Genomic DNA, 12,477 nt, shown 5'->3' on the forward strand with positions numbered 1-12,477 from the left:
TTTAAAAGTATCCTCATCAGTGCCAATTTGGAACTTTCAAAGGGATATATGAATTCAAAATTGTTAACGATGTGCTTATAGCATATGGAATGGTTTTTTAAAATGAAAATGTAACATTATCAAAATTTAGATTGCTGAATTCAAACAATAGCTAGTACATGACATTTAGAGAATTTGAGCACCACTTATAATTCATTACAAATTATTTCTGTATTTGGCCTACTGCATTTATTGAAAGAAATGTCATTTATCATGTTACGGCAATTGTTAATACTTCACACAATCGTGATGTACTGTGCACTTTTTTAAACTTTTTAAATATAATTGTGACAGGAAAAAGAGCAAGTGCCTCCCCTATTTTATGCAAGAGTAGTTCTATTTGTTCAAGTTCATGCAATGAGTGACAGTAACTCTGGACTATCCTTAGGCTCCTGATTTCCTGATAGAGTGTTTTATCCTACTTGTCTGTCCAATATTTATTTCCGAATGAGTATTACTTGTACTTGCAAATATTTATAAAGACTTGAGTTTAATCAGCTTGGTTTATGTTGTTTCTATATACTTATTTCGCATTTGTATTTTAAAATTGTTTTGAGACATTTTATAAAGTCATACCAATTTAAGACAGGTGGTATATATATAATGTTAAAGTAAATAATTAAAATTTATATCGAGCATGGGCTACCTTTGGTAAATCTGTACTTATATCTTTAGTTATTTGATTCCACTTAAATGCCTTCCACCTAGATATTTAGTTTATTATCTAAAATTGTCATAATTTTTCCTACAGGAAAGAATTAAGAGAATACAACAAATCAGAATGGAAAAAGAACTTCGAGCCCAGAAAATTCTAGAGGTAGAATTTTTAAAGTTGATATGATTAAAGTAATATAGTTATGTATTTTCAAGTCTGAAAAATGAAAATTTTATCAGTCTGTTCTCTCACTCATACAAATTAACATGTCCATCACAGATTATCTCTAAACATAATGCGTAGAATTAGGACCTCTCTGAACCTTACTTAGCAAGTTTATCTAATCCTAATAGTAAAAATCCAGGAAATAAGTAAAGGAAAAAAAAGAAAGGGGAAACCTCTCAATAGCCAATATAGTCATAAAGATCATACGTTAAAACTCATGTTCTTTACTTTTCAAAACGTCATTAAGTCTTATAGTCAGATACCTGCTTTTCATTTAGAAATAAAACATGACAAAAGTAAAATTGTGTTTAATGTGGAAATAGTCTAAGCAGGTTTGTTTTCTGAGTTCGGACAGAACTGGGCTGACAGAATAGGGCTCAAGGACATGCTGGCAACAGCAAAAGGAATTAGCTAAGAGACAGCAAGGGAAAATAGGATAAACAGAAACTCTGAAGCCTAGCAACAGTCTGTAATCTGGTAGTTAAGTAGGAAGGAATTTTCAGCACCTTAATGGCCCAAAGGCATTTCTGTTATCAAACTGTGTAGTATAGTAACTGATGTCAAGAATAACTGCCCAAGTGCTCAAGAAAAAGCCAAATTATGTTAAGTGTACTGTGTCTATTTAAGCTGTACATGTATATGTCTCAAAATTATCCAAAGTACTTTTGTCCAAAATAAGCTTTTTAATGTTGAAAATTATTATAACCCAAACCCTTAGCTGTTCAGGAAACTGTTGTCATAAAAATTGGCTCATTCCCTGAGCAATGCGGTTAGCTGAGGTTTTCACAGTTACAGGTTTTTTCCTTCTAAAAACATACACACATATTCCCTTACCCATTTCAAATTAATTTTAAAACCCTCCAAATTGAAAATATTAAAGTACTTTGGCAATTACTACTAGATAATTATGAAGCTACTAGGTAATGACTTGAAGATTATAAAGCTCAAATTTGATAGCATGAGCTTGATATTCAGAATGTGCTTCATTAAAGGTTATGTTTCTATTATATTAGGAAAAAAACCTTGAATTTAACTACAGTAGGTTAAATAGGGTTTAATGTATTTTTTCTTATTGTTGTTGTTACTGCTTTTATTAAAGGAGGGGCAAATTTTTGGAGGTCTGTAATTTGCCATTTTTGCTGAGTTTTCTGTTTTCTTTTTTTATTTATTGAGAGGGCATCTCTCATATTTATTGATCAAATGGTTGTTAACAACAATAAAATTCTGTATAGGGGTCTCAATGCACAATCATTAATCAACCCCAAGCCTAATTCTCAACAGTCTGCAATCTTCTGAAGCATAACGAACAAGTTTTTACATGGTGAACAAGTTCTTACATGGTGAACAGTGCAGGGGCAGTCATCACAGAAACTTTCAGTTTTGATCACGGATCATGATTTATAAACAATCAGGTCAATTATGAATATTCGTTTGATTTTGATCCTTGATTTATGTGTGAATCCCACATTTCTCCCTTATTATTATTATTTTTTAATAAAATGCTGAAGTGGTAGGTAGATGCAAGATAAAGGTAGAAAACATAGTTTAGGCATAGTAAGAGGGCAAATGTAGGTGATCAGGTGTGTGCCTATAGATTAAGTATTAATCCAAGCTAGACAAGGGCAAGAAAACATCCAGATGCAGAAGTTTTCTCTGAAAACAGGGGGGGGTTAGGTTCTAAGCCTCACCTCTGTTGATCCCCAATTTCTGGGTTTCATGTTTTATTTATGTTATTTAAGTAATGGATTTATCTCAAATTTTAAGTATTACAAAAGAAACTTCAAATAAAGTAAGACACATGCATTTTTAAATGCTACTTATCTGTCCTTTAACCTTTATTGTTAAAATCTATCCCGTTTTTGTAAACTTTGTACAGTGATCATGTTTTACTTTCAAAAATCAGAAAAAGCAAAAAATGCCATAACATCATTTTTTCTGTGTGATTAAGTTTTAAGGTAAAATAACACTCAAATTATTTCAGACTTTTTACAAGTTTGAAGAAAAAAACCTGATATACTCTTATGAATTTAAGAATTTTTTTGTATATCTTAATTGTAATCTATACGTTAGAAATGAAATTAGTATGTTAAATGTAACAAACTGAGGGGAAATCTGTAATTGTCTACATACATGTTACATACTGTTCTGTACCTTGCGAGGCATGGAGCTCCATTTTCAAGTCTGAGGTTATATTCAGGTTGTGGTGGTGCTGTTGCATGACTTTGAGACCTATTTTATATGCACAGGCTAAAAGGATAAAGAAGGAAGAAGCTGCAAAAGCCAAATTTTTGGAGGCTGAGAAACGAAAACAGGTAAATTTAGAGGACAGTCAGAGTTTTTAGTTTTTTAAATTTATTTTGTTATCCTTAATCCACAATGACATGAAGAACATTATGTTTACTAGGCTTCCCCCTTCAACAGAGTCCCTCCACAAGTCCCATTACAGTCACTGTCCAACAGCGTGGTTAGATGTAGTAGAATCACTACTTGTCTTCTCTGCGTAGCACAGCCCTCCCCGTGCCCCCACCCCACTTTATACATGGTAAAGGTAAGGCCTCCTTTCTGTTTGCCTGCCCTTATCCCTCCCTTCCCACCCATCCTCCCCAGTCCCTTTCCCTTTGGTAGCTGTGAGTCCATTCTTGGGTTCTGTGATTGTGCTCCTGTTTTGTTCTTTCAGTTTTTGTTTGTTCTTATACTCCACATGTGAGTGAAATCATTTGGTACTTGTCTTTCTCCACCTGGCTTATTTCACCGAGCATAATATTATCCTCTAGCTCCATCCATGTTGTTGCAAATGGTAGGATTTGTTTTCTTCTTTTGGCTGAATAATATTTCACTGTGTATATGTACCACCTCTTCTTTATCCATTCATCTACTGATGGACACTTAGGTTGCTTCCATTTCTTGGCTATTGTAAATAGTGCTGCGATAAACATAGGGGTGCATCTGTCTTTTTCAAACTGGGCTGCTGCATTCTTAAGGTAAATTCCCAGAAGTGGAATTCCTGGGTCAAATGTTATGTCTATTTTGAGCTTTCTGAGGAACCTCCATACTGCTTTCCACAATTGTTGAACTAATGTACATTCCCCCTAGCAATGTAGGAGGGTTCCTCTTTCTCCACAACCTCGCCAACATTTGTTGTTGTTTGTCTTTTGGATGGTGGCGATCCTTACTGGTGTGAGGTGATATCTCATTGTGGTTTTAATATGTATTTCTCTGATGAGTAGTGATGTGCAGCATCTTTTCATGTGTCTGTTGTCCATCTGAATTTCTTTTTGGAGAACTGTCTGTTCAGCTCCTCTGCTCATTTTTTAATTGGATTATTCACTTTTTGTTTGTTGAGGTGCGTGAGCTCTTTATATATTTTGGATGTCAACCCTTTATCAGATCTGTCATTTATGCATATATTCTCTCATAGTACAGGGTTCCTTTTTTTCTAATGAAGGTGTCCTTTGATGTACATATGCTTTTCAGCTTGATATAGTCCCACTTGTTCATTTTTGCTTGTGTTTCCCTTGCCCTGAGAGATACTAGGAATTCGCTCATGTTTATGTCCAAAAAGAGTTTTCCCAATGTTTTTATCCAAGAGTTTTATGGTTTTATGAGTTACATACAGGTCTTTGATCCATTTGGAATCAGCATGTTATTTTTTTTTAAATAAACGCTGCCATGGTATACCAGTATCAATTATATTAAAAATAAAAACTCAAAATGACTATATGAAATAATGTTTAGCACAGATAAATGTATATAATGTGTGCTTTTATTGTATGTGTATATTTGTTTATATATGGGTTTTTTGTGATGTCTTTAGCTCTTTAAGTAGCAGACCCCCCAACTCAGAAATGCAAACTGTTGGATAATGCTTTGTACTGTGTGGTGTTTCTGTCGATCAGAATGATCTCCCTAAAGCTATTTTGTGTTGCTTATAAGTTTCAAATGGCATCTGAAATCTGATTATGTCCTTAGATTATAACTTTCTCTTTGTTTCAGTATTAAAAAGTGAAGCCTATAGAAACAAAAACCTAACTTATCAGTTATTTACCCATAATAAAAGTAGTTACCGTTAATTACCGGGATGTTTTTTGAGGGTCTTTTGAGGGGTGAAAAATTGGTTTCATGACTGTGATTTCAGATACTTAAAAATTCCTAAATATAACTTGAGAATTATTAACAAATGTATTCATCTTTCCTTCTGGACACAAGGTTTGTGTATAAATGAAAATTGAAAACATCAATTATGTTTGTCCATGATATAAAGTATAAAAAGTAAAGAAAAGACTGGCTATTGAATATGTTCAATGACTACTAGTATAGATGTTAACGTATCTTTATTTATGCGGCATTTGTAGAATTAATCATTAATTCATGCTTAAATAAGTTTTATATGCTAAAGCACACCAAATATGTCTGTTAGAGTCAGATGATAATTACTATAATCAGAAATGAAAACAATATTTAGACCAGTGGGTGAGGAATGTTGAAGTGATACAGACTTGAGAGTCAGGGAAAAGGATAAAAATCACTAAAAACTGTGCCTGGAAAATTGTACAGCTGGAAATTGAATAGGTACATAAAGAAACGGGTGAATAAATTAGTTCTTCTGACCAGTCTAAGTTTATAGTAACATGAGAGACATTAAACAAATAATTGTCCCAGAGTTCAATAAATGCTATATTATGTGGAAGCCAAAAAAGAAATATTAAAGTGCCTGAAGTAGTTGTGGGAAGAGTAAAAAAAAAAAAAAAGGCGTATGTGTTGAGGAGGAGGAGCTGTGAATTCTAAGCAGGGCGGGGATGACATACACTAAGGTACAGCCTGATGACTGAGTTAGCGCCCTTGGGGTGGGGAAGACAAGGGGCAGAGCGAGTCAGTTTTAACCTTGTATGTACACCTGTCTTAGCTTTGTTGCTGCGTCTCCTTCTCTTTCTCCTCCTCCTCCTCCATCTTCAGCAGCATCATCACATCATCATCCAAGCAGTGCCTCCAACTGTCATGCAGACTTTTCTCAACCCAGCTGTGTCAGTGTGACTAGGGCCTGGCGAATGCCCTGAGAGTAAGACGTGAGACTGATCTTGTGTGGGGCTAGGTTGTGACTGTCTATACATGCCATTTGAAGCTGGTTCTTTGAGTCATCTTACTCCAGAACCGCAGGATTTGCATTAGTCCTATACAGTTCATTAATATTCACTAAATAAATTAGTGACTAATTTGACTAAATAATAAATTAGTGGATAAGTTCACTAAATTCACTGAATTTAGAGAAGCCATGTTTCCCTTGAAGTATCTGTATTAGTAAACAAAAATGGATGCCTGTCACCAAGTATTAAAGATCCTACTATTTTCAAAGATTTCTTGGAAATCTCCATTTTATCCTAAAAATTGACCACACTCTTACCTTCTGTTCCATATTATAGCTATGGTTTTTTAATTGGAAAAAGTACTGCATATCACTAGTTAAAAATGATGCCCAAGAATACACACGCACACACACACAGAACACACAGTTGGCCTTTGAACAATGTGACATTAAGGAAACAACTCTGCATATAACACCTGACTTCCCAGAAACTTAAGTACTTATAATAGCCTACCATTGACTGGGAAGCCTTACTGATAACATAAGCAGATCATCAATCATATTTTGTATGTTATATGTATTCTATGCTGTATTCTCACAATAAAGCTAGAGAAAAGAAAATGTTTTTTCAAATTGTTGCAGATCTCCAAAAAGTTACCGGTGTGTGTATTTTTTTAAACCTGCATATAAGCGGACCCATGCAGTTCAAGCCTGTGCTGTTCAAGGATCAACTGCACAAAAATATATACAGTCATAAGATTATTTTGAAATTCAAAGAGTGACAATACTGAAAAGCAAAATAAGTTATTTCTATGCAATCCTATGTCTGTTGCTAAACCTGCTTGGACAGTTCTGTTCATGGACATAACACAGATCACTTTTTAAATTTTAACTAAAGGTTTTTCAAACTTAATAATGGTTAAAGAGACTATGTGGGCATGGTTTTCTTTTTAAGGAAAAAGAACGGTCGAAGCAAGAAAAACGTGATGGGAAAAGATTAAAGAAAGAGCTTAAACTAGAGCAACGAAGATTAGAATTAGAAATTGCAAAAGAACTAAAACGTGCTGGGAAAAGATTAAAGAAAGAGCTTAAACTAGAGCAACGAAGATTAGAATTAGAAATTGCAAAAGAACTAAAGAAGCCTAATGAAGACATGTGCTTAGCAGACCAAAAGGTAATTTATCATGTAAACCATTTCAATAAATAAATTTGCTGTGTTCTCACCTCATTCGTCTGCCAGAGCTGCCAGTACGAAGGCTTCCACTTCCAGCTGAGCAGTGGATTTCCAAGTCTAGGTCAGTGTGCTTCTCCTGGATGGCCACCAATAAGTCTATCGACCTCCTGCGCTGGAAATGGAAGTTCTAAATATATAAGTGGTGGAGTGCTGCCAGTCTTTTTCGTTGAAATAAAAACACTGTACAAATCTACAAGGGTGAATGATAAAAGTACATAAGATTTCTGTTTCATTTGGTCCTTCCTATACATTTAGATACAGAAAAATCTGCCTTCTCCTCAAACCCCCTTAGATATTTAAATAAATCAGGATTTATAATCTGTAACCTCCTTCAGTGCTTTAGCCTTGTTAGCTAACTTTCATTGAGTATGTTGACTACTTTCCAGGCACTGTGCTAAGTGTTTTTTATGTATGAATTCTCCCATTTAATCCTCACCACAATCCTGTAGAAGAGGTATTTATGCCCATTTACAAGTGAGAAACTTTGACACAAAGAGGTGAAGGAACTTGCCCAAGATGACTCAACTAATAAGTGGCACCTTGGATCCAAACTCCAATTTGTTAAACTCCAGGGTCCATACTGTTTATCACCTTGAAAGCCAAGAAATATGTCCAGTCAGAGGACCTCATGTGTTTTCTCTCCTGTTGTTTTCACAGATGTTGCTAAAATACGTAAAAGTAGAAATTTGGAAAGAGTGAGATAATCATGTTAACTGGCATAATGTACATACTTATCAGAAGAAATCAATTACGTTTGGCTATAGTTAAGATGGTATTTCTAGAAAATCGTCAATAATACATATTTGTGTAATACTGTCAATAATACTATAATTAGTCAATAGCATCTATATTATATGCCATGTTCATCTGATAATACAAAGAGTGATTGTCTCTTTTCAGCTTTTTCTAAAGCACTTAAAGCAAAAATATCCTAGTGGGGATTTAGTTATAATAATATTCTTTGCACAAATGCTTTTAACTACAAATAAAAATATAAACACTAGTTTTAGTAAAACTGCATGTTTAAATTTTCCTATGTCCAGAGAGGGTACATAGGTTAGTTGACACATTTAGTAGGCTCACAGTGAGCAATTTTTAAAAAATCCTAAATGACCTCTATTTTCTTGAATTTGTTACTTCCGTTTAAATCCATATGCAATAAATCAAATATAGAAGTCCATTTTAAGCCTTACTTTTGTTAGCTTTGTTATATAAATTTTTTTAATCATATGGTATGTGTATGTCTGATATGGTTCAGGAAAAAAGATTCAGACTTAGATGGTTTTCAAATGGAACATGTAAGGTTTGTATGCTATCAGATATTATCCATCGTTCTGTGTTTCCACACAGTATTACTAGAAAAGGTCATTGGTTAGTTGTTTCAGTAAGTGCAGGGTGGAGGAACATTGTTTAACAAAGACCAGTGAAATAGAAATATTTAAAAGTTCATTTTTTTCTAATCAAAATTTAAAATACTATTATTAAGTCTCATTCATGGACCTTATTGCCTTATTTACTTCTTAAATATTCATGACAACTGGTACTACAGCTTTGTTATTAAAATGTTAATATGTGAGCATATTTGAGAAGTAGCAAAAGAGGCTGCTTTCTAATTTTAGTGTTGAAATTCAATATTAGTGTTTTGCTACAAGCCTAGAGACTATTAGTTGCAGTGTAACTGGGTTCTTGATAGGATCATGGGTTCTGGTCATGTGGACCGAATAATTTATCTGCATTAATTAGCCAAAGATGGTACCATTCTCCCATCAGCCCATAGATACACGGTAGTTTCTGAGCTACCAAAAAAGCGTGAATTATCAGTCTCTGTCATTAGAAGAAATTAGTACACGTGCCCTACTTAGTATGTCCATGGCCAAGTACTTTTGAAATGCTTATTTCTTCTGTTGCTCCAGTTATGTAACCCATGTTCTATCAATATGTTAATTAAAATTGTGTTCTTTTTTCAGAATTCTGAGTTCGTATTGAGTTCAACTAAAATTTATTGATGGTTGCTTGATTTCAAAATCCCGTGCTTAGTACTATGGGGTTGCAGAAATGCCCTCAGGGAATCCACAGTCTAGACGGAAAACCACTGGCAGAATTCAAGAGCAAAGAAAGACAGCAACTTGTTCTATTTCAAAAGATCTGAAGTCATCGCCTTTTTAGTTAATTAGTTTTTTATTTTATTTTTCAGCCTTTGCCAGAATTGCCTCGTATTCCAGGACTTGTTCTCTCTGGTAGTACATTTTCAAACTGTCTCGTGGTGCTGCAGTTCTTAGGAGAGTTTGGTAAAGCTTTAGGCTTTAATGGAAATACTGATGTTCCAAACCTGAGTATTATTCAAGAGGGTTTGCTGAATCTAGGGGACAGCATGGATAAAGTACAAGACCTGCTTGTGAGGCTCCTGTCAGCTGCTGTGTGTGATCCAGGTCTAATTACAGGATACAAGGTAAAAAAACAAAATACAAAAAATTATTTTAATTTGTACCCTCAGTGCACTGATAACTGGCTTTAGCATATTAGCAGAAGAGTGTATACACTGATCTAGTTTTTTCCGCATCTCACAAAGTTAAGTATAGATTTGCTTTCAGTTGCAAATGGTCGACATCTAGGAAAACTTAGTTCATAAAGCCTAGGAAATGTAGTTATTCCCAGATTACTCTTATTTTTCTCTAGCTTTTGGCCAAAACCAAGCTGACTTAAGGAAAGTGATATCAGCAAAAGAGAATTTATAAATCATAAAGAATTAAAATTTATGTATGCCTTTTGAAATTATGCTGTGTGCTCTCAATCACTGTGAACAATTGAGGCTAATGGCAGCACCTCTAAGATCAGCATGTTAAGACTCTGTACCTCTCAGTGGATACTCAAGAAATTCAAATTGATCATAATTTCAGCTAAGATACACATTTCAGTCAGCTTTGCTGTAGATAATGTGATGGAGAGAGAAGTGTCCAGGTGCACCAGTTGCTTGTTCTTCCATTTTTCTATTTAGTATACCAGACAATAAAGTCCATGACACTCTAGAGCTGGAAAACACAACAGTAGTGCCCCTGGGCCTCCCGCAACCAGTACTGATAGAACGCCTAGATAAAGTCTTAGAAAGCTTGAGATAGTTTCTATAGTCGAAGAAGGTATGATATCTACTCATCAGTTCACATACTCTCCTGCCTTCCTGTCTAAAGAAGGAATAGAAAGACGCAAGTACTCAAATACCTGTCTGTCATCTGTTGTCTATTTTTATCTTCATTTAAAGTGTGAATAAAGCCCTTTTCAGTAATATATAGATAATATAATAAAAACATTTTAAAATCTTAATTGTTTTTATGTTCTGTACGGTTAGGATCAATACTGACAAAAATGCCAAACTTTTATAGGCCGAAACAGCTCTTGGAGAACATTTGCTGAATGTTGGTATGAATCGAGACAATGTTTCCGAGATCTTGCAGATCTTTATGGAGGCCCGTTGTGGACAGACTGAGCTCACCGAAAGCCTGAGGACCAAGGCTTTTCAGGCCCACACTCCGGCCCAGAAAGCCTCGGCACTGGCCTTCCTGATCAGTGAGCTGGCGTGCAGCAGGAGGGTGGTGAGGTGAGCCTGTGCCTAGACTTCTCTGGCGCTTCCTTCCTGTTCTCAATTTGTCTCATCGAAATAATTTATATTACAAAGTAACACAAATTATCCATGCAAAATCCAAAGTTACAGAGTAGCACAAAGAAAAAAAAATTACACTTAATCTCACCATTCAGAGATTACTACTACTACTACTACTATTTTAATGTATTTATTGCAGTCTGTTGAAAATTTGGATCTTACTGCATGTTCTTTGCAACCATTTTGTTTACTTAATAATTCTGTTAATTATTCATATAAGGAAACATAAAAATAGTTTTTTCTTACTATGGCATCAGAAGGTAGCACCTTTGCAAGAATCCGAAATTTTTTCTTTCTTTGACATCTTTCAGTGAGAAATAACTACGTGATTTTCCTTCATAGCCATTAATAGAATTATCCAGCTTTTTATTTTTTTATGTGCTAATACCAATATAATATTAGTTTATTGATGTATTGTACTTTTAAAAACTTACGTTTAAGAGTCAAAGTAAATTTTGCACTCTAGTATTTCAAGTTTTGGTGAACAAATCCATATTCATCTTGTTCTTTCTATGCATTATTTAACATATTTTAATTATTGTTACTTTTAGTTCTTTACCTTTCTAGGAAAAGGATCAATCTGTATATTTCAGAGCCATGCATTACTACCATTGGTGGACATACTAAGTCTTCTGTACATCTCCTAGCTGTGATATACTGTATTGATATGATTTTTCACTTGTTTTCACTACTCATTGACATCACTTTTACTTAGCAAGAAATGGCAACAGTTTACTCACCATGTTAACATATTGCATAATGGATTAATTTCTGTCTTCTAATAAATTTTTGCATTGACAGTGAAATTGACAAGAACACTGATTATATGTCAAACTTGAGGAGAGAGAAATGGATGGTAGAAGGTAAACTCCGCAAGTAAGTCCTGTTTTATTAAAGTTAGTATACTGTTTCCCATTGTACAAATTCCCCAGTAAAACATAAATTCCAAACACAGAATTTAAAGTTTATTATGTCTAAGAAATAAAAAAAGGTAAAGCTTAATTAAGATGAATTAAGAAATTAATAAAACCTAGGGTGAGAGTCTGCAATGGACAAAAGTTGTAATTAGAGTCATTGAACATCTTATGCTTCAAACTTAGAAAAAAGTCAGTTTACATTTTTGCTCCCAAAGAAGTCAAGCAATCACGTTTTCTAAGATTGTTGTTGGCTATCAAGTTACTTTTGTCATAAGTAGAATCTGTTTAGAACTGCCACTTTTTAAAATTGCTTTCTAATTAAAGTTTGCTTTCATAGAGTCTAAAATATCCAAATGTATTCAGAATTAAAGCTTAATTAGTTTCCCGTCAGGAAATATAATGCTGAAATTACTCAATTTCTATGTAAGAGGATATTTCTTTGCATAATTTGAACAGAAATTTATTCAGTCTGATAGCATGGGATCAGGAATTATCATTGGTCATTGCTAGAGTTAATTTTTTCAGCTAAATTTTATTTTTTAAATATATTCTAATTCCAAAAAGATCCAGAATAATTCTTAAAAGTCAATATATTCTGTAATTTCTGGAAACATATTTCTTAAATTTCCTTAATTCTAATTTTATTGCCATTGACTTATTACTCACCGTAAG

The 12,477-nt window shown here is 34.1% G+C and overlaps 2 protein-coding genes across 4 annotated transcripts in view; one reads left to right on the top strand and one right to left on the bottom strand.

Moving 5' to 3' along the window:
* LOC118922216 (bromodomain adjacent to zinc finger domain protein 2B-like) overlaps positions 1–12,477 on the top strand; it is a 107,954-nt gene that overhangs the window by 68,973 nt on the left and 26,504 nt on the right. Inside the window, exons 11-16 of the mRNA XM_057493669.1 lie at positions 791–856; positions 3,166–3,231; positions 6,955–7,173; positions 9,428–9,682; positions 10,611–10,825; positions 11,690–11,764. Of these exons, the coding sequence (XP_057349652.1) occupies positions 791–856; positions 3,166–3,231; positions 6,955–7,173; positions 9,428–9,682; positions 10,611–10,825; positions 11,690–11,764 (896 nt within the window). The remainder of the gene's footprint in view (positions 1–790; positions 857–3,165; positions 3,232–6,954; positions 7,174–9,427; positions 9,683–10,610; positions 10,826–11,689; positions 11,765–12,477) is intronic.
* Positions 1–12,477, bottom strand: part of LOC130681195 (enoyl-CoA delta isomerase 2-like) — a 133,494-nt gene that overhangs the window by 33,972 nt on the left and 87,045 nt on the right. For all 3 annotated transcript variants that reach the window (XM_057493679.1, XM_057493678.1, XM_057493680.1), the window contains one exon: positions 7,224–7,345. In XM_057493679.1, coding sequence (XP_057349662.1) covers positions 7,224–7,345 — 122 coding nt within the window. The remainder of the gene's footprint in view (positions 1–7,223; positions 7,346–12,477) is intronic.

This window comes from Manis pentadactyla, chromosome 16, assembly GCF_030020395.1.
Source record: "Manis pentadactyla isolate mManPen7 chromosome 16, mManPen7.hap1, whole genome shotgun sequence".
NCBI lineage: Eukaryota > Metazoa > Chordata > Mammalia > Pholidota > Manidae > Manis > Manis pentadactyla.